This window comes from Neolamprologus multifasciatus, chromosome 9 (genome assembly GCF_963576455.1).
Source record: "Neolamprologus multifasciatus chromosome 9, fNeoMul1.2, whole genome shotgun sequence".
Taxonomy (NCBI): Eukaryota; Metazoa; Chordata; class Actinopteri; order Cichliformes; family Cichlidae; genus Neolamprologus; species Neolamprologus multifasciatus.
Genome location: NC_140447.1, coordinates 12106965 through 12134770, shown reverse-complemented (window position 1 = coordinate 12134770; position 27806 = coordinate 12106965). Strand labels below are relative to the sequence as shown.

General features: G+C 40.3%; 1 protein-coding gene across 1 annotated transcript in view; it reads left to right on the top strand.

Annotated features, from left to right (window-relative positions):
• Positions 1 to 1942: 1942 nt before the first annotated feature.
• LOC146511130 (receptor activity-modifying protein 3) overlaps positions 1943 to 27806 on the top strand; it is a 40434-nt gene continuing 14570 nt past the window's right edge. The window contains exons 1-3 of the mRNA XM_085173020.1: positions 1943 to 2971; positions 25012 to 25041; positions 25322 to 25481. Of these exons, the coding sequence (XP_085029146.1) occupies positions 2920 to 2971; positions 25012 to 25041; positions 25322 to 25481 (242 nt within the window). The 5' untranslated portion in view covers positions 1943 to 2919. The remainder of the gene's footprint in view (positions 2972 to 25011; positions 25042 to 25321; positions 25482 to 27806) is intronic.

Genomic DNA, 27806 nt, shown 5'->3' with positions numbered 1-27806 from the left:
TGCCCAAACTCCTGAACGCACCCCTGCATTCTGCAGACCTTGTGCTATGTGGTAGAGGTGGAGCAGATTGATCCAGATATGACAGCATTGTTACTAACCTGGTATTGGTATCAGATAGGATTGATTCATTGTTTCTAAGTCCAGTATGTAGCCCACTGAACTGTGTTACATTAAATAGGTTTTTTTTGGAAATGAAGAAAATATACTTCAAACAGACACTATTGTGTGATGTCACATCTATTGTATTTATAGCCTATAGCACATTTAATTAACAAGTTTCAAAATACATGAAAAGCTAAAAGGTGTGGTTAACTAACTGTTGTGAGAAGTAAAAGCAACAGTGATTTTGTGGTCGGTAAAATGTGTTCAGAAATTTGCAAACTGATAAGGATTCATCTCACAAATCCTGACACATTGCTCTCCCCTATGAGCAGACTTTATAGGGTAAAGGTTTTGGTATCTCTGAGAATTCTGGCCTTGTATTCACTTGATATCGGATCAGTGCCGAACAATGCCTATCAATGCCTAACTCTCCATTTGAGGTTATTTATGATACAAAAACACACACTTAGGTTTATTCTTTCAATTTCTTTGAAAAATAGTATTGCAGTCATTTTCCTGTTGCAGTCAGTCCTTGGGTTTTTTCCAAAGAGGTGTTCTGGGTTATTTGTTCTCTCACCTGACAACAGTTTTCTCTTTCCCTTTCTTTGCAAAATCATTTCACATGTGGCTTTTCTGTTTTTTTGTTGTTGATTCATTGTTCGTCCTTTCAGGCTCACAGCTTTCACACCAACTGCCAGAAACAGTTTCTGCATGGATAACAGCACCATCTTCCTGCTCTGCCACACTATTGTTGCAACATTTTGTTTCCCATGTGAGAAGGAATGCAGGAGGCTGTTGTTTGTACAAGGATCAAAGTGAAAATGTAACTTTACTGGTGTCAATCAGCATAAAACCAAAAGCAAAATATGAAAATAAGCTGCAAAAGGTCTGGTTAGTGGGCTAAAACCTCAAAAGCGTAGAACCAGTTTCAGTATAAATTAAAGGTGCAATGTGAAAAATCTCACCACTAGATGTCAGTAGTTCACTGTCAGCTAAGTTCTTTTTTCTTACCCCTGCCAAGTGCATAATCCTATCTACAGTAGTTGCTGTAGGACAAATAACTGGCTGCCATTCATCTGTAGTGAGTTAGGTTGTCAGTCTGCTGTTTACCTCAGCTCGCCGTATTTGCCCACGTCTATTTACTCTGGAGGAGGCTGTAAATCTTTGTGAAAGGAGTCCCAGTTGATGAGTCAGTGAAGCTCACTTCTATCCAATGACAGCAGCGGTGAGGTGAGCTGTTGAGGATATCCTACATTTTTCTGTAGGTCAAAACTGATATTTTTCCTGCTGTTAGCCTCTGCTAGCTGCTTTTATCCAGCACAAATTTTATTTGAAATAGAGCTACCGTTGTTGGGCACGTAGCAAAGAAACTCTCATTTGATGTGAGAATTAAATCAAACTGGGTAGGCGTTTATAATAATGTCACACTATTCAGCTTTACTAGGGTATTAATAAGGCATTAACAAGTGCTTAATTCATCATTGTTATAGCATTAATCTTCCTTCATAAATACCAAAATTCTGACTATGATTGTTGCTCTCAGTGACGTAGCAGCAGCTGCTCACGGTGTAACAGTAATAGATGGATAAACATATGTGTATTTATAAATGACACAATAAGGAGGATATTGGTCGCCAGTCTCTAGCTGCATACATAAAACATAAGTAAGCAGATATCCATTTTGACCACTATATTCAACATGGCATCCACAAACGTGCCTACTCCTATGTATTTTCAATGGATTAATAATAAGCTTATGTCAATCCATCAGTTTGTCAGAAGACACTAATCAGGGTATATTTATGAGTGCAATAACTATTTTTTATAGTCTAAAAAAAATAATTTGCTGCACCTTAAGCTTGCAAAACAGAGCTACTGTTAGACTTTAACAGTTAACTACAGAGCAATGCCAATTCTCTATTCTAATTAAGCTGGCTGATCCACTTTGTTAAATAGACTAAATGGGGGGAGGCGAAAGGGCTTTCCATCAAAATCCTTTAAATCCAAACACAATCAGGACATGTTTAATTTGAATTTGAGTGCGCTCGGCTGTTGCGTAATCTTAATGTTACACAAGGCTTTAATCATTTTCTGTTTTTAATCCAGGCAGACTGATTGAGAGTGCAGTGTGAAAAGAAACCACACGAGGTCAGTATTGCTTCATCGAAAAAAAGTTTGGGTCGTTGTGACCTAAAGTGGAGCAACATTTAGACCATCGGAACTACACGATAATTAAAACGTACAAATATAACTATTTCATTTCATTTGAAAAGACTATGAAAGCTCTTTTAAGCCGCATTATGTGAGCATGTGTTCAAATACAGAATAGGCCTATTATTGGAGAGATGGTGGTGGGGAGGTGACCTGTTTTTATTTGCTCCTGATGAATCCTTATGTCATTTACATATCAACTACAACTACGTCTCACTTTTAAATGTCTCCAGTTGCCTGCTGAGAATTAATTGGTAACCACTGTGTGATCCGGTGTGACTGCGCCCCTCCCCTCCCTCCCGAGGATGCAGGACGGGTTTACGGTCCTGAGCTCTGACTCCTGACGGCACAGAGAAGCTCCGCGATCATCACGAGGACAGTCCATAAACGCGCTCTGGCATCCGATTTCTTTCTTTTAATTTCTTTCTTTTTCTTCTTTTTTTCTGGCGCCTTTTCTTCCCCCCTTAAAAAAACACCCTTCTTCTCTGACAGCATGAAGGAACTCGCTCTTTTGGGATAATTTCAAGTATGGATCGCTTCAAATGTACATTTTCGCGGAGCTGCAGCTGAGCTTTCGTTCAAGTCTGACTGGATTCTCGCAGCGTGATGGATATAAATGAGTTCGCGGTGCTGAAACTTTTTATTGTTGGGGTTTTAAGTGAGTATTTGATTAACTGTTTTTATTTAACTATCATTGAAATGTCCTCCTCATTCTGTCTGAGCTGTAACAGAAATTGCTTCACATAAAAACAGCTCTTTGCAGCCAGAGTTGTTTTCCATGTATCTTCATATATGCGCACTGGAGCAGGATGCTATTCTCTGATTCCGTGTTGCACATTTACACCTGCAAATGCAAATACCCCTGCGTTGGTCTGTTGTATTAATGCGCTCCTCTGCACTGCCCAGCTGCAGAGCGCACACAGTCGTGTTCTCTAGGAAGTGTCAGGAACATCTATCATATCTCATAACTCATGCACTGAAGGGAGGATAAGCAGTTGCATCACGGCATCATGCCCCAGTGGACAGACCTGACCTATATATCAGGGCCAGTGTTTTTTTAAATTTCTTTTTCTGGTACAAGGGTAAAATCATGTATGAAATCAGGTTTCCGTGGGGTGCCAAATGTGGATGTTCTGATGGATGGGTTGCGTTTTGCTCTGTATTGACAGAGTGCTCAGTGGTGGCTGCCATCAGTTATAATGTGAACCTCAATAACCTGCTGTTGTGACGGAGCCCCTTTGACAGCCTATAACCTATAACAATCAAAATCAGGGAGGTGTAATCCACATAATGACTCGGTGATGAAGAGGAGTTCAGTTGCAGAGACTCTTTCCACGATCTATTGAGCTGTTATATTGTTTCGGCACCATCTTGACACTCACTGAAAATACCCAGCTTATCCAGGTTTTGATTTTTAAGGACTTCTTTTCTAGTAGCTACCTCTGTACACCTGAGGTGGATAAAAGAAAAAAGCTGTGTCTAACACACTGCAGAAAGTTCTTTTTAATGACATTTTAATGCCAGTTAAGCTTGCTGTATGCTGAAGGATGTGGTCAGTGTCTTGCCAGGACCTTCAGCCCACAGTCCCCTGGACCTCTGCCATGTAACAGCTGTCAGCGCTGTAAGGCCAAGAAAAACTTAGATGGACATTTTCTGACAAGATCATCCTTCCAAAACTCCCAGTCTGCTGCAATAAAAAGCCAAAGAAAAATAAATATTATTATGCATGCACTCAGACTGGAGAGATGGCGGAATAGCCGCAGATGCTGCTACAACAAGTTATATTCCCATGATGTAAGGACGCACAGCAGCGGTTTCCTGTGACAGCTCTTGTCTGCACCAAAAGATTTTCCTATCAAGCTCCCTATTAGGGAGAGAAAGCAGATGCCGTGCGTTCAAAGAAAACCCGAACACACTGCACTGAGTCGCCACAAATTGTTTTCTTTTAGTGGAGGTCTGGCGTATTGGGTGCAGCCGAAAGTAGAGGAGAGGGTCCCCATCTGTGCTGCAGAAAGAGAGTGATTCCCCCTGACTGTGAGGCATCTGCTAAGCCCAGTAAACAGTTATTCATACTTTCTGAAAGTGAGGGGAAAAAGCCCCGGGGCCCCTCTGTTTCAGCACCATGTGAAGAAGAAGAAACGAAGAAAAAAAATGCTGTGAAGATGTGTTTTAAAGCTCTTTTAAAATGCTATTCATAGACCTGCTGGGAGGTTATAGCATGGAGCTCTTTTTTAATGCATGCGGCTGCTGTCTTATCATCTAGACGAGGCAGACATTCACTGCTGTTTAGGAATCAAGAGAAGTCATTTGTTTAATGCGGACTGCTGAAGTTGGAGTAAATAAGGAATAAAGGAAAATGCAACTTAAGGCAAAAAAAGAAGAAGCATATTTTCATTACAGTATTTTCTCACCATTCACTGTCAGGGAACCAACAATAACCATGTTTTTACAGGCTCCCTCAGCTCTAGCTCACACTATCTTTGAACATTTTACTAGTGCAAAACTGACGTGACAGAACAAATAAATGCCACTGCCACTGGTCAGTGTCATCAAGGGTGGTAGCAGTCAGCAAAGCCAAACTCAGCTTAGACCAGGCTTAGGCTGAAATATTTGTTTCATTGCTGGGGTGAATAAAAAAAAAGAAGCTTGTTTTTGTTTTCTTGTCAACATATTCCACAAAAAGCCAAAGCCAGCTGTTGGATTTTGAAAATGATGTGCTCTGATTAAAACTGCTTCACCATGGTGAAGCTGGTCCCAGAAGCTAAGCAGTGTTGTGCCTGGTTAATACTAGGATGGGAGACAGCCTGGGGATAACAGGTGCTGAAATATTGTGGGTGGTTCAGGAGAAGGGGAGCTCTGAGGTGTTTTCCTTCGCAGTGAGAAAGTATGAATGGGGTAAGCAAGTTGTAAAGTAATTGGAAGGTTGGTAGTTAGATCCCTGGCTCTGTAGTCTACATGGGGAAGATACTGAAACATTTGATGTGCATGACTATAAGGCAGAGAGCTCTTACACTTAGAAAAGTACTCTATGTGCTTTCATGAATGAGGCATGTTGCATACAGAGTAGAAAAGCACTATATAAGAACCAGTCCGTTTACCAAAAAAAAAACCCAACCTCTTATTTCTAAAGCTAAGTGTGGCTATTAAAAGCTCACTGGCTTATTTGATATTATGGTATTGCCTTGAAACAAGGTTGTGAAAAAAAACATGTTTTGAAATATATGCTTTTCACAAGATCCAGTCAATTTATAAATAATCCCGTGTCCTTAGCAGAGATGAATGGCCTCAAGCTTCAAAGTAACACGCTGCTAGTTTTCATCTTTTTATGAGATTTGTTAAGAAAAATATCGGTTACAATGGTGAGACACCCCACCTGTTCCCACAGGTGAAGTGTCATAAGACTGTCTGACACTGCATTATTGCGTCATTATACTCAGGAAAGGGCACGTTTGAGTGAAAACCGATGGTGTGAGAAAGCTTTCAGTTTTGCTCGTGAACGAGTCGCTGATCCGCTGTCGCTGTTACTGCTCAGCTGTAACAGCGGTGACAGTGTGTTTAGAGTGTTATTAATCTTTCAGATGCCTGTTAAAGTTTCATGCACCATGAGTGGCTTGAACTTTGTCGCCCCGCTCATCCTGCTCATATCAAAGTCTAATGCCGAGGTCTTCCTCAGTCCGGGCTACTGTGCAGTGTTGGTGATGGACCCATTAGTCATGTCTGTCTCTTAAGGTTTTTCACTCAAAAAACCTATTTACATGTGCATTTAACAACAACAAAAATGTGGATAATTTTAACGTTATGTGCATTAGTGATTCATAGATGAAACAAGTAAACATAAAGGTTATCATGTAGTAAAAATGCTGAAATGTTTTCCTTCTCACTGATCTAAATGATGCAGCCCCACAGGGAAAACTGCTCGATTGAGGATTGAAGCTTAATGGAGATGAAGAAAAGCTCATTGTGCTCTTTGAGGCACAAAAGCTCCTGCGGGTCAAATAATATGAGGAATATAAACCAGCAGCTCATTAGCTAATATTTACAGCAGCCGTCATTGCTGCTTGTTTCACAGCTACACAGCAAGAGAGCAGAGTTACCTGGAGACCGGACAGAGGGAAGGTTTCCCGTCTGCAGATCCGGCTCTAATGAGCTCGACTGGAAATGGGAAGTAAGCTGGATGTGTAATGATAGACACGCTTAATGACAATGTGCCATTTCATCCACAGAGGACAAAATATTTTCAGTCGCCCAGTCGCTTAGTAAAAATACATACAGTTTATTTCTATAGCACGTTGTTCTGTACAAGTTGTACAAAACATACACTACGCATTACAGTCACTAAACCGACAAGAAATATAGAGTAAAAATCAAATAAAACAAGACTGCTGAACTAGAACCTGTAAACTGGTTTTTAACAGTGTTTTAAAGTGATTGAGAGACAGAGCAGCTCTTATGTGACACCAGAAAAGCCTCTGTCGCTTCTGCTTTTAAGCTTGGATCTAGGAATATTTTAGACCAGCTGGTCGTAGACCTCAGTGCTCTTTATATCATGCAGTTGACAAAGTTACAACTGAGCCAACATCTAAAGGATCACAATAGTCTAATCAAGAGGTAATAAAAGCATGAATTACTCTCTCAAAGTCATGTTGCTTGGAGGCGTACCTCAACTTACAGAAGAGCCTTTGAAATACACTTGTCTTAACAACAGATCTAATCTGTTCATCAGATTTTAAAGCACAGTGAAAAATTACACCAGTGACATGTGACAGTAACAGGCTGAGAGGCCTGTCTTAGCTGTCATACCCATCTAACAGGCTGGATTGCTGGAAGTAAATAATTTCTGGTTTTGTTCACATTGAGGAAGCTTATCTCTAACCATAACTGTACATCTTTAGGACAGTTCACCAGAGCCTGAAAGGAAGCATGGCTGTTTGCTTGTGTCGAAGCTGTTTGTTTAGATTTCTTCAGCACAGAAAGGGGTTTGCAGCAGCTGTGAGAAGGGATCATTCACAAGGCCTGCAAGGTCTGCGGCGATGCTGATGATATCACAAACTGTTGTATCGTGCAGATCTAAGACATTAGAAAGGGAAGAGACAGTTTAGAAATGATATAGAGGAAGAGGGCTTTGAACAGGGATTGGGTAAAGTTTTAAGGTCAATCAAACTTTGTCTTATAGTAGTTTTGTTGTATTTGTGATCATTTTGGCTAGTGCCATTAAACTATGTACAGGGAAAGATTTCAGTCAAAGTTATCAAAGTCAGCTTCAGTTGTTGCAGAGAGAAGTGGACACGAAGTCTGACGAAACCCCTCGAGTGCTGCCACTTGAATCAGAATGAGTTTCAAAATGGCCAAAAAAAGGAGAAGAAATAAACTTCGTGGACGTAGAGCCAAGAAACCTCACAAGACCTCTTCATCTCCCTCCTCATTTCATTTCTACTTGAAGCAAAACCTGGAGAATAAATTATCCCCGGCTTGCGTAACACAAGTCTGCAACAGAGCCCCCCGTGGCTTATTTGCAGCGATGTGTGTGGGGGAGGTTATCTGTCAGCTTCTGACAAGGAAGAAGATTGTGAAATGAAAATGATGATTTCTCTGATTCTGTCCGACATATTTTAAAACCCTATTCTGACCTTTCCATTTGGAGTCTTGTAGAGTTACTGGAGTCCACAGCTGAGTTTTTCTTGTAGTAAAGAGGAGTTTATTAATATTAATAATGCTGGGGAGGGCTTTGCTTTTAATGTTCAGACCTGCTTAATGTCTGCACGGTCCCTTAAAGGGCTTTCAGACAGGATGTGACAACGACCTCTGAAGTTATTCCCGATGGTTTGTGCCGCTCGGGCGGTGATGAGGACGCGATTTACCAATAGAAACCTGGCACACAAAATGAAGGAAAAGCTCATACTTTATGTTTAATTTTCCTTAATTATTTGATACAATTTGTGTCGTAGACTGTATATCAATGATAGAAGTAACCACTGTAATGATTTGTTGAATCCCATTCTGAAGCTCAACGAGGATGTTTAATGTCGGCATTTTTGCGCGAAATTTGCTTATTAAGAAACAAAGGATATTGTTTTTTTTTTATTGTTTGACCTTAATTTTACAAAATCAACTCAATACTGTTCTTCAGCTCTCATCTGAGAGGTCAAGTGACCTGTTGAGGTTACCTAACCCGGAATGCGAGTGGGGGTTGAGGCACATGACTGCATTGTAGGTGACTGACAGTTGGTGTCATAAGTCACCCCCTCTGTTAAATGATGGTTGTTCACAGTGGATACGGATGGCGTCTCTTCTCTTTCAAACCTCCGATGAGCCGTGAAACCCCAAGTCGCCTTCTTGTCACAGTCCTAAATACCTGAACCTTCTAACTGAAACCACAAACTCATTTTCAGCAGTAGTCAGTTAAAAAGAACACTATGCAATGAGCCATCAGAGGAGATGCCCCCTTCAGGTCATTTGGCAGAATGCAAGTTTAAACTACTTCTGCACTAGTGTTACTGATTTAGACTCATTGCAGAGCCAATGATGTAACCTACTCAAGCAGCTAACATTGTTGCTCACATTTACATTTGTAAATGTATTTTATGTTATTTGCCACAAGCCACATATATTTCTTTATTTCCCACCTGGGAACCTAGGAGGCTGTTGTAGGCCACTTTTTGTCCTTTTCATTCTAACCTCTCTTCCGGTCATGGCAGATGGCTGGACCTCCCTTAATCTGGTTCTGACGAGTTTCTTCCTGTTAAAAGGGAGTTTTTCCTTCCCACTGTCACCAATTGTTTGCTAAAGGGTGGCCATTTGATTGTTGGAGTTTTTCTCTGTATTATTGTGGGGCCCCGCCTTAAAGTGACTGTTGTTGTGATTTAGCACTATATAAATAAAACCGTACTGAGATGAACTGAGCATCAATTGAAATAGCTTCAACAATCTTCCTCCAGGAATTTCCTGACATTTGTAAGTCCATATATTCATGTTATGATTATATTTTCTCATACTGAGACGATGATTGTTATCCTCTCATGGATAACTACAAAAGCTGTACAAATGCACCGGAGGAAACTGAACTGACTAATCACGATAGCTGTGGCTGCACTGGCCTAAGGTGTAGTCACATTTCTTGAGAGGTGCATGTCAAGGCCAGGCTGTAGGTTAAGGTTAAGGGTTTCAGATGGGTTTGCGGATATGACAAAGTTACAGTGCAGATTTCCCATTGACGTGTACATCCCCAGTAAAACTTACGTGTGCTCCCAGTATATCTAAAGACTTTTTAAAGTTTCTTAACTGAGGTATTGAAGTAGATTATTTCACTAATCTAATTGCAAAGTTCAAGTAGAAGTTCTGCACTGTCCTTGTTCAGCTCCTCATGTCAGTTTGCTTTAGTCATGCTCTACAATGATGGGATTCATTTTTTCAGGCACCAGTTGGCATTAGTAAATTTTAAATTCTAGAATTTCCTTCTATTTCCTACATATTAAGAAATATTTGGTTTTTAGCTAACAAGAGGACTCGTGAATAATCTGCTCACTAACCCACACACTGGTATGCTTCACTGAAAAGATGGCATGGCTGGAGCCTAAATGTGTCTAAATGTTGTGTTTCTAAAGCTAACATATACAGGTGTAATGTGTGGCCACTAGGGCTTTAGCACATGCAACAGTCAGGCTTTCTTTTGTAAAATAACATGCAATGGGAAATATAATGAATAATTATTCACAGCAGTCAGTTTTAACGCTCCTGTGTTTTCAGCACCCAGCAGTCCACTGCATTAATATTCATTCATAATACATAATTGGTTATTATAAGCTAAGTGGCCGGCCGTATTTGCATGAGTCAGAATTTGATTCGGCTAACTTTTAATTGAACGCTTTTGCAGAAGGACTCCTGCACTCGTGCCATCGCTCTCTGAGGTACCGGGCGCTAAGAAAGATGATCATTAAAGGTCTTGGATTCATTAATGTCCCTCTGAAGCCTCTGACTAAGCCTCTCAATTTAAATTTGTGATAGAGAGACTCTGGATTTCACATGACAAACTTTCTCTCTGCCTGTGTTTCCCCTTTGTGCCTCTTCTGACGTCCGTTCTCTTTCATCCTCCTGTCTCTCAGGCAGACAGATGAGCATTTTTTGGCACTGTCCATGGCAGAGGTCTCTCACAGTCCTGGACAACCAGCTGACAGAAAGAGAGCTTTTTACAGCTGCAGCCCTTTAATATAATCTGTGGGGAATGAGGCTAAATGTTAATCTGGCTTTCTTCAGCACTGTGTAAATCACTGATTGGATGCTGACATAGCTCACCACCGTGTCACAGCATTTTCTAAATTACAAGGATTGATGGAGGAATTTAATAAAGGGATTTGTCTGGATGTACACATAATTTCCTCACGTCCGATGTCTATTTATCTGTCCAGCTGTATATCCATCACATCCAGGATGAGATTTTGGCCACAGTCACCGTGGTAATGCAGTCCTCTGCTGTGTGCTGCCTTCTTACTGCAAAGACGGTGCCAAAGGGCTCTAATTAATGGCCAGGACAAGTTGACATGTTTACCACAGATCTCTGCTGTGTGTGTGTGTGTGTGTGTGTTTACTGCTGCAGTCCTTCAACAACTTTGGACATTTGAGAAAAAGTGCAACTTTTTTTCCATTCTGACTGAAGGGGAGAGAAAATTGAATTTAAAGCACTCAGTTAGCTCGAGCATGAGTACCTGTTTGAATCTCATCATGGGGCCAGAGATCTCAGATTTGTCACTGAGCCAATTTTGGACTTTTATTTGGGAAGTAGAGGTGGTTTTTTTCAGCAGACCTCTGGATTTACAGCTTTGTCTTGTTCTTTGTATCTATGCAACTGTTTTCCGTCTCCATGCCATTTGACGTTTGTTTCAAACCCGACAGAAAGTGGCTGATGTGTCCCGATGGTGTGACGCTGGTTTTGTCTTTCTTCAAATAAGAAGACACAAAGTGGCTTCAGGCTGTTTGAATCTTTGTAGTTTTGAAATTAAATGCTTGTCTGAGGTTGTAGAGTGAGGAAAAACAGATGGAAGTCTGAATTCTAGTGTGGGTTTTACAATTGAAGAAGAGCAGTTGTGCTGTTTCTGCGTGTTCCCAGATTTTTTTAATCATCACATCCATCTTCCCGTCAGCATCCATCCATAACCAGCAGCTTGCACTGATGATCTGTGTAAGGGCACAACTCTTAATGCTCATGTAAGCTGAAAATAAAGCATTTGAAGTAGATCTGCACTCTAAAATATCCTTCACCCTCAACACACATGGAGCAATACATCTGAGTAAAATGCAGCTGAACTATATAAACTCAAAAAAAAAAATCATTAAGGAAAACGCACTTGATATAAACTCAGTTTATTACTAACCAATTACATTTCATTTGACTAGATTCCACAAAATGTAACATTTTAAAGCGTACTTATGTACGAAAATCAAATGGAAACGTTTTATGTAATCAAACAGCTAAACTCAGCACTTTGAGCATAAGTCTTAGACTCTGTTACAGTAACTTTGTATGATTTACAGTTCATTGAGTTCTGTTTTAATAATACAGAGAAAACCTCCGACATTCAAATTACACTCTCTGAGCAAGCACTTAGTGACAGAGTGAAGGAAAAACTCCAGATCTGTGTGACAACCATATTAAGAATATCTTCATCATAAGTGACATCACAGATATCAAAGACCTGTCGATCGGTGGCGTGTTTAGATCCATCTGAAGCTTCAGTGTTCGGCTCAGTGGATTTATCGTACATTCACTGACTTCACTATTTGAAACTTTGTTTAATGTGAGCATCCACAATTGTCACACTGTATATATGGCAGAAAATGAGGAACAGTGGGTCCACTTTAAATGAAAGTGCTTCATTTAGATATTCCCTGACAGACAGAAATGTCGAATGCTTGGCGCTCCCACAAACAAGCCGTGATAGCTCATCGACAGATTGGCCCCATAGGGGCCCGTTTTCTGCTGAAGCCTGGCTGTAATTTTCCTCTCCACATGGTAAATGGACTGCATTTATATAGAGCCGTTACCCCAGAAGCCCATTCACCCACGACATGCTGCTCCACCACCTCAACTGCTGGTGCCCTACATTTATACAAACAGTATAATGGGAAGGGTAAGAAGAGCATTTATCTGCGGAAAATCCCTTGTCATGGTTTCTCTCTTCTCCACCGCTGGTATTTTATTTCTGTCTGTCTCCGTCCTGGCCATCCAGTAGTCCCCCTCTTCTCCTCCTCATCTTCCTGCTTTTGTTTGCCAAGTACCCAGAGTTCCTCTGTGTCTTGCACATCTGTCTCATTCTCCAGTCTCGTCTTCCTCTCCCTCCTGCTTGACCCTCAGATCCCCTCAGAGGGAAGACTCCACTCTTGATAGAAACAGCCTGGACACTCCTTCTCAAGCCTAGACGGGGTTATGGTGGGAGCAGAGAAACAGCTTGTGTTGTCAGACCAATTATTTATACCTTCTGTAAACAGTCTCACCAAGAGTGGAAGCATTCTGGCTTGTTTTCTCACCTGTGTAGTGCTGTCCAGTCATGGCTTGAAGTGGGTGGGAATCACGGGTCAGTTTCGGAAAGTTACAAAAATGATGGATGGATATTTGGATGGGAGTTTCCATAACTCCATCAGTTTCCATCAGTTAGGGGAAACAGTTCAGACCCGTTAGGAGAGCGGAAACCCCCCCTGGGTTTAATCTGTACTGAAGTGAAGAAGCAGTTATAGCCTAAGAGAGGTGATTTTTAAGACTGATATACATATTTGTTGATTTAAAAATCTAATATTACAAGATATTGACCAATATTTTCTTTTTTGTCATATACAATAAACATAAACAGATTTTCTCAACATTTATAATGTTTTTATTCACTGGTTTGCGATTCGCCAGAATCTGCTCGGATCAGCTGTTTATCCTGTTTGTGCCAAATACGTGTTTCCAACAGGTTGCTTTGTGCACTCTGGTGGTAAAAGGTGTTGTTGATGCATATTTTTGTTTTTACAGTCATTCTCTTCTTTGATTTTTAAATTTTCATTTAATGTCTGTTATAAATGCCGAACCAGCAAAGCTACTATTGGCCAATAAAATCAGCCAAATGGGCTCTAACAGTATTACTTTCTAATCTTTGCTCTTGTTTAATTTTAGCCATGAAAAACCAGTTTGGGATCCAGAAAGAAATGGTGCCAACATTTGAACAATCACCTCCCTTCAGATTTACCTCATTTGTTCCTTTTCAAACTCCCCAGTGGTTTTTTCTGCCAACGTTTCTATTGTTTAGTCTCCTTGACAGAGTCACTGAATTAATTTCTGTTTGCCTCACCTAGCACTTCAGCTGGTAGGTGCATAATAATCACTCAACAGTCTGTCACTCTGGCTGTGCCTCACTATAAATCCCTAAGGCTTGTTCCAATGGGGGCCGAGTGAGAATAGAAACTGATCACCATTTTTTGCAATTTCACTTCTCTCATCTCGGTGTAAAATGATTTCCTTTGACTGGGAAAGAAAAGGCTTTCCAAAGAAAGCTGAATCCATAAAAAAGTCACATGTGTGTCTGCCAGGGCATTTTCAGATCTGCAATAAACATCTGAAGCTTTTCATCAATTCTGAGCCTTCAGCAGCAGCAGCAGCAGCAGCAGCAGCAGCAGCAGCAGCAGCAGCAGCAGCAGCAGAAGCAGCAGCAGCAGAAGCAGCAGCAGCAGCAGCAGCTGGCTTCTATGGTTGACTGCTGAGAAATCCAGATTTATTTTACTGTAGCAGGAACCCTCCTGTCATTGACAGATGCCACGTTGTGCTTTGAGCGATGTCTCCAAATATGGTGACCAATATTTGATGGTTATGAGTTCATAATTGCAAACAAGAATTTTCAAACTAGCTGCAACAAAGTTATTGCTCAAGTTATTAATTAACGAGGAAGAGCGGAAGCCTAAAGCGGAAAAAGTTAAGAGACATATGGCAGGTAGTCTCATCTGCTGATTTTTTGAGTTAGGAGTTTATACTGGCAACCTCTGAGTCCCCTTTAAGAGAACATGTAATTATAACGTTTAGAGCTCAAACAGGTCATGTGGCTCAAACTGTGTATAATATTAATAGACCAACAGACAATTATCACTGTCAACTCTATGGATGTTTGGCCAGCAGCTTCAACTTTTTCAGTTTTATCAATTTTATTATTTATATTACACCAAATCACTACGACTGTTGCCTTGAGGCAATTGTGAGGTTTTTTTCTAATTAGAAATGAGATGTTTGAAAACAGTCCCCTGTTTTCATATGGGTCAATTTTAAACAGAAAATGAATGTGGAAATACTTGAAATATCAGCAAGTCGATACCAGCACACTTTTAGTGTGAAGGTCACCACCGGTGCAGAACGCCGTCTGTGAAATTTCCATCGGCGAGAGTAAAATGCATTTGGGAGGCTAACAATATTGAAATATTGAAATACTGAAAAATCTGCAGTGTATAATAAGTGAGTGACAAATAAAAAAGGACCTTGGCACAGAATTGAATCTGCACGTTCACTACAAGTAAATATGTACTCTGAACTTATTGATGAAATCTGAAAAAAACAAAGCCAGTGCAGGGAGCATAAACTCTCTGTGTCTGCTATAAAAGGCCAGTTTCTCAGACACAGCACGCACTGAGCAAAATTGATACATGATTTACTGTTTTACAGTTTATCCCAGGGATCACACAATGGAGCGCCAAAAGAAACTCACCAGGACAGTTTTTCTTTTTGGCCTTTTCTTTTGGAGTTTTTTGCGGTGTGACTTCACATGACCCAAACAGGTCAGCCTTTCTATCACAACAACATCCTCCCATTGCCTTTTTGTTGGATCAGTACCCCACAATTGCCACTGCACTCCAGCTGCCTGTTAGAAGGTCACACAGCTCCAGTGATAATAGGAATGATTGACAGCGTGTCTGTCTGTGTGTCACAGTTATTACTGCTGGAAAGGGCTAGGGAAATCAGTGTTAATGGATTACAAATTCTGGTTTCTGCTCTGAGAACAGGTCAGCATTAATTTCAGGAAGAAGGAGAAGTACTTCTGGCACATTGGCTTTAGTATCTTAAAATTTTTTATCACAGTCGAAAAGCGCTGCCAGTTGTTGGGGGAAGTTTTCTGGAAACCAAAGGGAAACAACCAATGTGTGGGTAACCTTCTGAGTCAAAGAGAAAATAAACTAAATCAGCAAAGAGGGTTGGAGATAAGTAGCAACATCCTCTTGGCACAAACACTAGCGCTAGCACTGCATTTGAGGCTACTAATCATCTCAATCTGTTTGTTCCCCAAGTTTTGTTTGACTATAGAAAGGATCCAAAGGTCTCAGAATTCATTCAACAATAATGGGAGCAAATGTTACTCAAAGCATTTGACAGAAATCCCCATTCCATCCATTTCCTCAGTGTTTGCTCAAATCTCAGCTCCGTTTCTGGCCTTCACTTTAAGATTGCTTCTGCTGTAGTTAAAAAGCTTTCTATTTAAGTGAAGGAAAAGCTATCACCTCCACAGCTGTCTTGGTGACCTTGGCACGATAACCTCAGTCACTGTTTGAGGAGCTGTGAACTCTCCTGGATCTTAGCACAGAAGGAAGACCAAACAGGGAAGAAGGATTTCCCAAAAACAGGTGGCTTTAATTTTGGACCATCTTGGTAAACACTACTGCTTTACCCCCTCCCCCAACCCCAACTAACTTTTGATTTTGCCAAATTTGTTTCTACACTAATTATAATTTAAAGAAAAATCAGAAAATAACTGTTTTCACAGATCTCTGATCTTAAAATAATAATAATAAAAATCCACTAACCTCTTGCTTCTTCCTTAGAAGTCACAGCAAACTAAACAGACATTTTCCTTCTGAGTCTTATGTGCTCATTGATCTAGCTTGTATCAGTTGTTTTTCCTGCAGCTGGTGAACACAGGGGGGCGGCATGCCTTGAAAAGCCAAAAAGTGAGAGATCTTCAAAGTCTCTTCAAAGAGTAGAGAGGGTGCAAACATCATTCAGTCATGCATACTAAATGGTGTTTGCAGATAAGAATAAGACTCAAAATTATTCAGACACGCAAATTTTACTTGGTTCACCTCACCTGCCTTTAGTGTTTTTTTCCACAGAAACACTGAACAGGTTTTCACTGTTTTTTTACAGCACTCAGCACCAGAAGCAGATTTTAAATCGAACAACTTAATACTGTACGAGTTTGGGTGTGAATTTGTCTGAAATCTTTTGCTGGGTTGGTTTAAAGCAGGGAGGTTGGGAATTGATTAGCCAGCAAATCAATACATCTAGTTTATTGTTCAAGGGCGTACCTCAGGGTTCTATTGTAGGCCCATTATAATTAGCATATACATATATAATCTTTCAAGTATGCTTCCAGCTGTGTGCTTCTGTCCAATCTTATTTAAAAAAAAGATTTTGGGGCTTCTTCTGTTTTGGACAGGTACAGTAAAAACTGACAGAAAAGTGAAGGAAGACATGCAGCAAATGACTGGGAGTCAAACTACAACCCGGGCCTGCTGCTCTCAGTCATTCGGCATATAGTTGTCTGCTCATCCCACTGACCTAAACCGGCACACTCCTGTCCAATCTTGTTTACCCCAAGTTAATTGTGCACAAATCCCCATCGTTGGTTGGCCAGGGCGCATTTCACTTCTCTTTTCATCGCTCTTAGTCACCCTTTGTCCTGCCTTTTCCCTCTTCCTCTACATCTATCTTTACAAACCTCAGCATCTCGAACCATTTATCTGCTGCATGGAAAGAAAGGCGAGGCATCTTGCAGTAGATAGAGAGCATGACAAAGAGGACACTTGATTTGTTTCCCTTTTAAATTTAAATTTTAAATTAAAAAAAAAAGAAAAAGAAAAACAGAACACAATATAGCTGCAGGCATAGATACAGAATCAGACAAGGCTTCCATAATTTCCTGTTTAGGATGCATTATATAATCTTTCCTTGTGTTCAAACTAACAGAAGGTTTTTTTGTCATGTCATGAAATTAACCTAATTATCTCTTTAAAAAAAACTCATTACCTTTCTGTCCCAGTGATAATGATGAGGAGGAACTAAAATAAGACTGATTTTTATTTAATCCCTATCACTTCTGGCAATGGTTTAAATCTTTCTGGACAGTTTTGGCAGCTCATCTACTTTATTTCATCTTCTATTTCTTCTCCCCTATTTTTATCTAATCTAACAGATAGTAGATGACAGCATAGACAGCGCCAACCAATGCTCAGCTGTCAACCACCACCTGCTAACACTTCAATTTATTTCTCTCACACTTCAAAATAACTCAGCTTTACCTGCATAATTTACTCTCTTAATGCTGTTTTTATGTAGTTGCCTTTTGGTTTGAGAGCAGGAGGTAAAAAAAAGGATAAAAAGCAGTTGAAACTGTGATGGCAAAACAAGTATTTAATGATCATTGCTTATAACATTAAGTTAAAGAAAGGAAAGCTAATAATTGCATCCTGTTAGCATTTTGCTAATTTAAACCCCCACATGCAGAGAATTAAATTGAATATTCTGCCTTATGGCTAATTCCTTTGGCTGTACAACGAGGAACATGCTCAGACTTAATTATCCCAGTTTTATTACGTTTATGTTTGGTGCCTGTATCTTTTCAGCTAGTTGGTTATTATTAGCTATAAATAACAGCTTTGCTGCATTTCCAAATTAAAGGGGCAGTAAATGAAACTGTGTCCACTCCTTTATTTTCACATTAGTTTGTTAGTCCACTTGTGACTTAAAAGCATCTCTTGACTGTAGCCAGTAAGAATAAAGCATGCAGTGACCTGCTGGGGTGGATTGGCTGGAAGCTAACTGGGTCTGAGGCCTACCGTGAACAAGACTTTGAAGAGACATGCCAGAGGTGAAGAAGTGACTCACTGTAATGAGTGAGAGGAGAGATTTATTTTCAAGTAGTGAACAACAGAAATGCATGACCGATATTAATTGTTGATATGAAGCTAATTGCTTAAAGCATATTCATGTCACGTTAATAGAAACATGAAGCAAATGAGGTGAGGAACAAATTAAAAAAATATTCAGGTGAAGTGAATTGTGTGAGTTGAAACACTCAAAGATGGTATACTACAAAGGTATACTACTTGAATGTTGAATGAATTTGTTGCTTTCCACATGGTTTACTGTTAGCTTGACAGCATTTAGCAGTTTAGCAAACCGGCCGAGGTGCTCTGCAGACAATGCTGTCAGATGGCTCTGTAGCTGTATTGCACTTAGTAAACAGTTTATCCTGAAAGAATACCACTAATGTACGTCTGCTTTACTTCCCCAAGTTAATAGGGGAAAAAAAACAATTTATCACTTCACGTGTTCATTGATTTTAAAGGCACAGTAAAATCTTAGCAGTAGATGTCAATAGGTTGCAATCAAATGAACTCTGTTTTCTGAATAATCTTATCTATGGTGGCCGCTGTAGGACAAACAACTGTGGCTGCCGTTCGGTGGTGAATGTAGACTTCTGGTCCACTGTTGTTTACATCAATGTGTGTGCACATCTATTTACTCTGGAGGAGGCTGTAAAACTTTGTGAAAGGGGTTCGATACGAGCTTGCGAGTCAGTGAAGCTGTCATTTCAGTTCAGGAGATGAAGCTTGAGATAGAAGAGGAGGAAGAGGATGAGGTGGACATCAGGGAGGAACACCAGCAGTGTTGAAGGAAGGGGCAGATGAAGAGGAGGAGGAGAAAGCCATAATAAGAAAGAGATGATGAAAATATACATGTATAAATGTTAAATGGTCATACTTTGATTTGAAATGAAAACATGATTTATAAAGACACTACACGTGTGGCCGTACACTAGATACATAGATAAAACACAATTAGACAGAACAGCGATGTCCACCTCGGGCTCTGTATTCAAGATGGCGGCTTTGGGAATACAGCTTCCACAACCTGGCGCCTGCTTCTATGTATTTTTAATGCACTCATTCGAAGTTTATGAGAATGCATCAGTTTGTAGGAAGATGTAGAAGTGAAACTTTAAAATGACTTACTGTACCTTTAAGGATGTAACTGCCTATTTTAGTTGCAACTGTGACAAATGCTTTATACTCTGTAATTCTTTGACTTTGTTCATAACCGCATTGATTTGATTATAATGTGATGATCTGTGTCTGATCTTTGATCAGCTCCATCCACAGCAACCAGGAAAGGCCTCATTAGCATACAAGTGTGTGTGTGCCACTTGTCCTGACAAGCTGGCTCATCAGCAGCAGCCCCGGTGAACCTCAGTGAAGTGCAACCTGAAGTGTTGATGAATGGGGTGAAAACAGGCAAGCGGCTGGTTGAGTGAATGAATGCATTGCTAGCATTGCATGTGTGACTGATGAGACATTTAACGATTCGATTGTCTGTAATGAGAGGCTGTGAATAAAAGAATTAATGATAATTAGATTTCTGCTCAAATGTTCCATTTGCATGTATGATGAACACAGGCTGTCAGACATACGAGGTTCACAGCTCAGCTCCTTCAGTTTCACACAGTGACAGAGTCAGAGTAATCTTTAGTAAGTCTGCACATAAAAGAAATTCATCTCGGCATGTGTACACTTCACACGCTCTACATCTCACAGCCAGTACAGTATTTTTTTTGCATTGCTGCTATTTATCCCCTCTGCAGAGGTGGAGAACAACCCGTTGGTATGCTTCACTTCCAATTTGTTTTTCAAAGTCTGCACTTTTCTACACATGTGCCCAACTGCTCCACAGAGTCATCTGGATTCAAACTTTAAAAATTCACTGCTGTTGGCTTAAATAATTAGCGGCAAAATGAGACACTGCTTTACAGCTCAGTTTAGCATCTGTTAGCTAATTGTGTTCACTGAAAACGTTCTCATCAACCTGCCTGCCCCGCATCAAGGAGGTGAATAATATGGGGCATTATGGTGCTAAAAGAAGAAATATTAGGTTTAGATGAGAAGAAGCTTATTAGTTTATGCTCTACTTAAACTAAAAAGCTGACAGCAGTCTTGATTCCTATTTCCCAAAATGTAATAGGAACTTTTTAAAACTCATGAGCTGGCTCCAAAATGCAGCTAATGTTGCTCTGTGGTCTGTTTTGCTGCAAATAAGTTGTTCCCAAACAAGTAATAAAAATCTTGGGACGGTTGCTCAAAGCTACTCTGGCAGTATTTCATCTGCCTTTTAAATCTAATACTGAGTTTGTTTATCTGTCAAATGCCAGGATGAGAAATTCACTAAGCTGCTATAATTCATAATCACGAATCATTACATAACTTCCAAATCTCTCATGCACACATGTAGTCATGATGCCAATTCTCTTGTGTTTCCAGTTCATAAAGCTGATAGAGGGGATTTACTCTCAGACCTTCTCCTGCTGTTGCCCTGAGCGCTTACTGGAGGGAGACCTGCTGTTAGCTTGTTGGCTGCAGGTTCGTCAGATCCTCCATCCAGCTTGAATTCCTTAATAACTCACAAGTTATTCTGGACTTCCCTTTGGCTTATTTGACAGCGGCATGTACAAATGATATTATGGAAATGAGAAGAACACCTGCATGTGTGCAAACTGATACCAGCTACTGAAGTACTCTTAAATGAAGCAGATGCCTCATGTAGTGTGTATTTGGTCCTGTCTCCTTTTTTTCTTCTCTTTCACCTCATCCCCAGCAGCTCACATGGCTGCCCCTCCCTGAGCCAGGTTTCTGTCTCATTTTCACTTTTATATTGTGGGGTCTTTATCTTACAGTTGGGGCGATCGTGGCTCAAGAGTTGGGAGTTCGCCTTGTAATCGGAAGGTTGCCGGTTCGAGCCCCGACTTGGACAGTCTCGGTCGTTGTGTCCTTGGGCAAGACACTTCACCCGTTGCCTACTGGTGGTGGTCAGAGGGCCCGGTGGCGCCAGTGTCCGGCAGCCTCGCCTCTGTCAGTGCGCCCCAGGGTGGCTGTGGCTACAATGTAGCTTGCCATCACCAGTGTGTGAATGGGTGGATGACTGGATATGTAAAGCGCTTTGGGGTCCTTAGGGACTAGTAAAAGCGCTATATAAATACAGGCCATTTACCATTTACAGTACAGTAAAGTTCCTTTAGGTGGCTTGAGGCATTATATTAAAAACCAGACTAGTCAAATGAGTAAAACTGCACAGGTTTACAATATTACAGACTATTACTCAATTAATAAGCGAGTAAAATTAGCAGTGGTATACCAAAACATACTCATTGTTTCCATTTACATGGCTTCTGCCAGTAATTGCCATCCACTTCAGGTATGCGGATTTGAAGCAGATTGATTAATGCAGAAGTGCACTGGTTTCCAAAGTGTTCTCATCCCAGAGAATCAAATACTACCCTTCTGTCACACTGCAGGCACGGCAGGCTTCGAAGCAGCAGCCATGACAATATGGGGTAATTGTCGATACTGATATGGGGATCGGAGGGTTAGTGGAGGAGTAAGTCAGTTTGTTTGCAGTTCCACTCCCCGTGTTGGAGCTCTGTGTCTTCGCTTATTTGTTCTGTTTTTGCTTGGTTTTCACTTTCATTGTCACTCGCTGGTTGGATTTATTCACCAAGCAAGTTGATTAAGTTTGAGTTAAGCGGGTTGAGGCTTCACAATAACATGTATGTTATTGTGCATGTTGGAAAATGTAACTTTCCGAGTGGTTTTAAGCTCATATGTGTTACGAGGGATACTTGAGTTTGCTGCACAGCAGATTATGTACTCTATGTATTTATGTTGAGTGTTATACAGAGAATGTTATTTTTAGGATATGCTGGCATGGTGGGAATAATGAAATGCAAGAGGAGACCCGTGGGAACATCAGGGCTGAGAGCCAAGCTTTGAAATCAGAGACGGGAAGTTTCAAAGAGTTTTTATCGTGCTCTGTACATATTATTTGATTTGATGTATTGATCTGTAGACATAAAGGAGTTGCTTGGTGAGCTGATGGCTTGGAGGATGATGAAAAATGATTTTCTGTCTCTGTTTGCAACTGTACACTTCTCTGATTTTCTTATAAAAGTGATGGACTTGACCAGCATTAGCTGGGGGATTGTTGGCCAGAGTCTGTGGCTGTCTTTGGATCCAGTCTGAGAAATCTGGGAGTGACAGTCCAGTGAGCTGTTACGATTTAGAGCCCCCCCCGACACACACACACACACACACACACACACACACACACACACACACACACACACACACACACACACACACACACACACACACACACACACACATCTTTTACTCTTATTATGTTAATGAAACATGAAACAACAAAGGAGGCAAAGGAGTTTTGTTTTTTGAACATTTGTGTTGAAACCTTTTCAAGGCTTTTGGGGAAATCTCTGGAGTGGAGCAGAGAAGAATGTTAAGAAAAATATTACCCTGGCAGTGAAGGTCATACATGTTAAACAATTTTTGATGGATTATAAAAAAAGAAAAAAGTATTACTCTAACGAATCTGCACTAATAAATCAGTTTTAAAAAATCCAGTCTTGCTGTCGGGTGCACCTCATACGGCCATAAAAGTGTCATCACAGTGCAGCTCAACTTTAACCTGTAGGTGTCGGTAACGTGAGAATTTGCCATAAAACACTGCTGTGTGCTCAGAACTACCTGCAGAAACATTTTCATTAAATATTCTGCTAACTGGACCCTGCAGCTGTATCCATTTACAGGTACTAACCACAGTATTTAAAAAGAACACACACACTAGGGAAAAAAACCCTGACAATCCTACAAATCTGAATATCCTTACATGCTCAAACATAGCAGCTTCTATATTTAGCATGCTAACTTGGTAACAATCTTTTTCCCCTGGGGTGTCTCTTAAACTGATCCACTGCTTTGTAAGCTGGACACTTCAAAGGGAGCTGTGCCTTCCTGCGCAGCAGCATGTTTAGCTTTGGTCATTCCTCATGCTGCTGGAGTAAAAATGGGCAGCCCTGTGCAGGATTCTGAATCGGAAAGTCACAGGATGAAAAAAAGAAGGAAGGGAAATAGAAGTTTATCCCTTGTGCACTATTGTACTGCGGGGTGTCACTGAGATACCTGGCTTCAGATGTTAGTTTGCATTTGTCTCTGCTTGTTTTTGTCTTTTGTCTTTTGTCTTTAAGACTTCTGGAAATTCACTGAAAGACTGAGAAACAATAAATATGAAGAACACCAAAAAGAAAAACAATAGTGTATAATATCATCCAAACCTTGGTTTGGGCTTTTTAAAAGATAATGTGGATAGATGGAGATGATCTCGAGTCTGTTAATCGAGTCAGCTAATCCAATGTAAAGCGAAACATGCAATAGATGTTAAAGGAAATGCCAAGAGGGAACATTGCTAATAAAGCGAAATAATATCCACGTGTGTTGAGTATAAGATCATTAGGTTAAGATTAGAAAATGATAATAGGTTTCTTTAATTAAGGAAAAGTCATTGGAGCACAAATATGAAAACAATCAATTGTGGAGGAGAATTAAGAAAATAAGTGCGCGTGTGAAGATTTGTTTGCTTTCACTGTCGACACTGCTGGCTTACTGTTATGCTTGATGTGCAGTAAATGTTCCAAGAACAGCGAGATATCTCTGTGTGTACAGGCCTGAACTTCTATGTATTACTAAAGTATGCTCAGTTTAACAAGTACAGCTAGTACTCACAATGACCTGCACACCTTTATAGCCACCATGTTTCAGAGCGGGCTTACACATCATATTAGATTTATTTCCCCTGTTTCTCTGCCTGTCATCCTAGCACAGTGATTAAAATATTTGTGTAACAAATATTTAATATATTTAATCACTATGCTGTGTAACACAGCATAGTGATTAAAATATTTGTGTAACACACAAAACACTCCCAGTTCAAGACTGTGAGGAAACACGAACTGAGAGACTTGCATCAGTCTTGTATAAAAACCTGTGTGAAATTGATCGCCTTGCAAATAAAGGAGCAACTAAGAGAAGTTTTCTTACTTTTTACCATAAATGCAAGAAAACATTGTCTTATTGTTATTGTTATTGTAATGGGCGGCCGTGGTTCAGAGGTTGGGAAGCTCATCTTGTAACCGAAAGGTTGACGGTTTGATCCCCAGCTCCTTGGGCAAGACACTTCACCTACCGCCTACTGGTGATGGCCAGAGGGGCTGATGGCATGATATACCTCATATATGAATATATATGTCTCATATATGAATACAGAACTTTGGTTAAAAATAATTCTATTCATAGTAAAAGCTGCTGACTTCTGACTTCTGCCTTGGACATAGCCACTTATAGGAGTGTGATGTTAAAGTCAAGCCCTTCGTACACCCACCATCCACCATCCACCACAACCACGTCTTCAAATAAGTTGGTCCTGACATTCAAAACTTTGAAAAGGTGAGACTGATAACTGTTAAGACACTGGTTCAAAAGTGCTAAAAAACGTTCAAGAAATAAAATGAAACAACAATAGTTGAGGCTGAGTGCTCAACGGTAAAAATGTAATTCACCTTTACTTAAAAAGCGCCACAGTTCACTTTGGCAGAATATTAACAAGCGCTATGATGACCTTATCATAGAGTCCAGACATGGGCCACATGCTCTGTAGCAAAAACAATGACATATGTGACCATATGCAGAAGATGGAACAACAAGCGGGGAAGGTCAAAGGTTATAGTTAAAGAAAAAACAGGGATAGTGTAGAAATAAATGTATTCTAATCGTGTTCTTGTTTGGTTTTCTTTACAGTCAATGTCGGGATGATGAGAGGACTGTCAGGTGAGAATATCCATCCATTCATCCAAGCATCTATTCATGCATCAGTAAGAATGACAGTAACAGTTGCGTCAGCAAAAACAGTTAAAATGAAACATATTGAATGTGATGGTTCAGCTGATGACAGATACAGCTTCATGACAGAACATGAGACAGCTCATAAACGATACATGAACACAAGCCAAACAAGCATGAGCGTCCATCTTTACCATGTTTCATCTCAGTTATTGTTCAGTTTTTCCAAAGTCACAGGACTTTTGTCTTCTGCTGTCTTTCCTCTCAGCTTCTGACAGTTTCAGCACAGAGCCCACTCCCCCGCGGGTGAGGAGAGTCTGCAACGAGTCCCGTCTGCAGTGGGAGGTGGAGGTCTGTGGAGAGGGATTCAAGGAGGACATGACTCACATAGATCCACAAAACTGGTGTAACCTCACACACTTCATCAGGTACCACTGCATTTGAAGACTGACGCTGATAGGCTGTTAGCAGGTTGCAGGAGAAGTCAGTTCACAGTGAGAGCAACAAACAAATGGAACAGAGATATCTGTAGCCCCAATTTTATTCTTTATAAAAGTAGATTAAGACTAAATAAATTAACTTTACAAATTTAAAGTCTTCAAATATAGAAATTTTATACTTATAGTTGGACCACACAGTAAATTGAATGAATTTATAACTTGTCAAACTTGTCAAACTTGTCAAATCTTAAATGATATCACCCCTTTTACTCTATTAGGGGTCATAATTTATAAAAAAGATCATAATGTTTTATTTAATCACAAAACCCTAAACTCATCAGGAAAATGTTTACTGAAGTCATAAATCAAGTGAGCAGAGCCATTATTTTCTCGTAGATTTCTTTACAGCTCGACTTCTTTTATTTTTCCAGTAGCACAAGTCGCCCCCTGCTGGCCATTAAAAACATGCCTATGCTGTGACCCAATGAAGGACTCCTGTCGAAAAAGGGAAACTACTGATAAGCCTAGCGGGAATAAAATCTGAGGCTGGCAACGAAAACAAAGTTGTGTATATGCTGTGCGAGGAGCATTGGATGATGTTAAGCTGATTTAATACAAAACTGCCATTAAATTGTAGAAACAAGCAAACAAAAAAAGGGTCACAAGTGTATAAAGTACATCAAAAACCATCTGCAAGGGATCTAAAAAGCTCTACTGTTGTTTTATTTATGTAACATAAGTTAGACGGGCTGCAGCCGTCATCGCTGAGGTAAAGATAACGTCTGTGCAGCGTCCGTCCAGCTAGTAATGACCTACAGTTTAGTGTGGTTACAGGAAAAAAAACGATCAGAGCCTGCAAAGACTGGAGGATATAAAAGAAGAAATTATGGACACTTTTGCTTGAAGACCTGCAAGCAAAAGTGAGAAAGAGCTGCAATATTTGTGTCAAACTATATTAATCAACCTGTAATCAGTGAGTTGATGGTGGTAATGCTGGGTATCTGTGCACGTTTAATGTCTGCCAGTATTTCTTCAGCATTCTGCATAGTCGTGCACTTATGTGCATCAAGTATCTCAGGCATTAATTTTGACACACGCAGTATAAGTTCAGTTTTAATCGCAGGTTAAGGAATTTATCGCAGCTGGATCTGTTTTTGTAGAATCCCCAAATGGCTCATCCTAAGCACTTGTACTCCTCCCATATGTTCCCAAGGAGATTCAGCCCAGCACCTGTTTGCCTGCCTCTTATATAAATTTGTGCTTTTTATTATAAATTTGTTTATTAAGTATCATTTCTCTTAACAGAGGAAAGATTCCCTCTTTTTAAAGACAGAGGTCATAAATTCTTCCCGCTCGCCTAAAATGAAGTGGTGAAGTTGAGAATAGTGGACACTCTCTGCTACGGACGCACATCTTTGGAGTAAATGAAAGTGTCGCCTTACATTAGCGCAACCTTAATTTGACAATGAAAAAATAGCACATGTGCTTTTACAAGGTATACCAGAGGATATTTGTCATTTTGCACAAAGCAGCTGCTAATGATAAAATACATCTGGACACCCACATTTTAAAGCTTTTATCTTTATCATTCCTCTTTTTCTCCACTATTGTTCTCTTCCTGTCAGAGTGCTGTATACTTGTAATTTCAGTTGGTGAGCTGTTAGCTGTGCATTGGTGCCAATTTCCAAAAAAACAAACCCACTCAGACAGATAGACTGTAATCCATCTTGGCCTTCTGCAGCTGGTTGAATGTCTGTGGGTTGGAGAGCCGTTGGAGGCATGCCTCCCAAAGCTGGAGCTGGGTTTTTTTGGTGTTTTTTAAAAAAAAAGAAAAAGCCCTGACCACCCGTCTGCATCTGTCTTTATCCAGCTTTTCCATCTCATTCCTTTCTCTGACCTTTGACCTCTTGCAGTCTCTCCCCCCACTCCCTTTACAATAACTGCAGAGGCTGAAGGCGCAGGAGTCAGCTATAAGACCGGTTTCTTGCATAATAAAACACACACACGGGAGTCTAAATAATGGTCTGAGTCACTGATATGAGGCAAGATTTCTTGGAATAAGGGCCACCACCTTCACCAACTGGTCATATCCTGTGTTTTCCATTTTAAATTGTTTTCTCTCTGGTTTTCTTGGAAGACTTGTCAGAGCTTCATGGTGATTTCCAGAAACAAAATATATTTGTGCTGTTGGCTGCAGAGTCCTGATTAACAAATCAGGATGGCTTTGTCAAATTGTGCTTCGCTGAAGACTTTTTTTTCATGTTGAAGACTGGACATAGAAATTAATTTAAAAAGCAACTTAAATTAAAATTG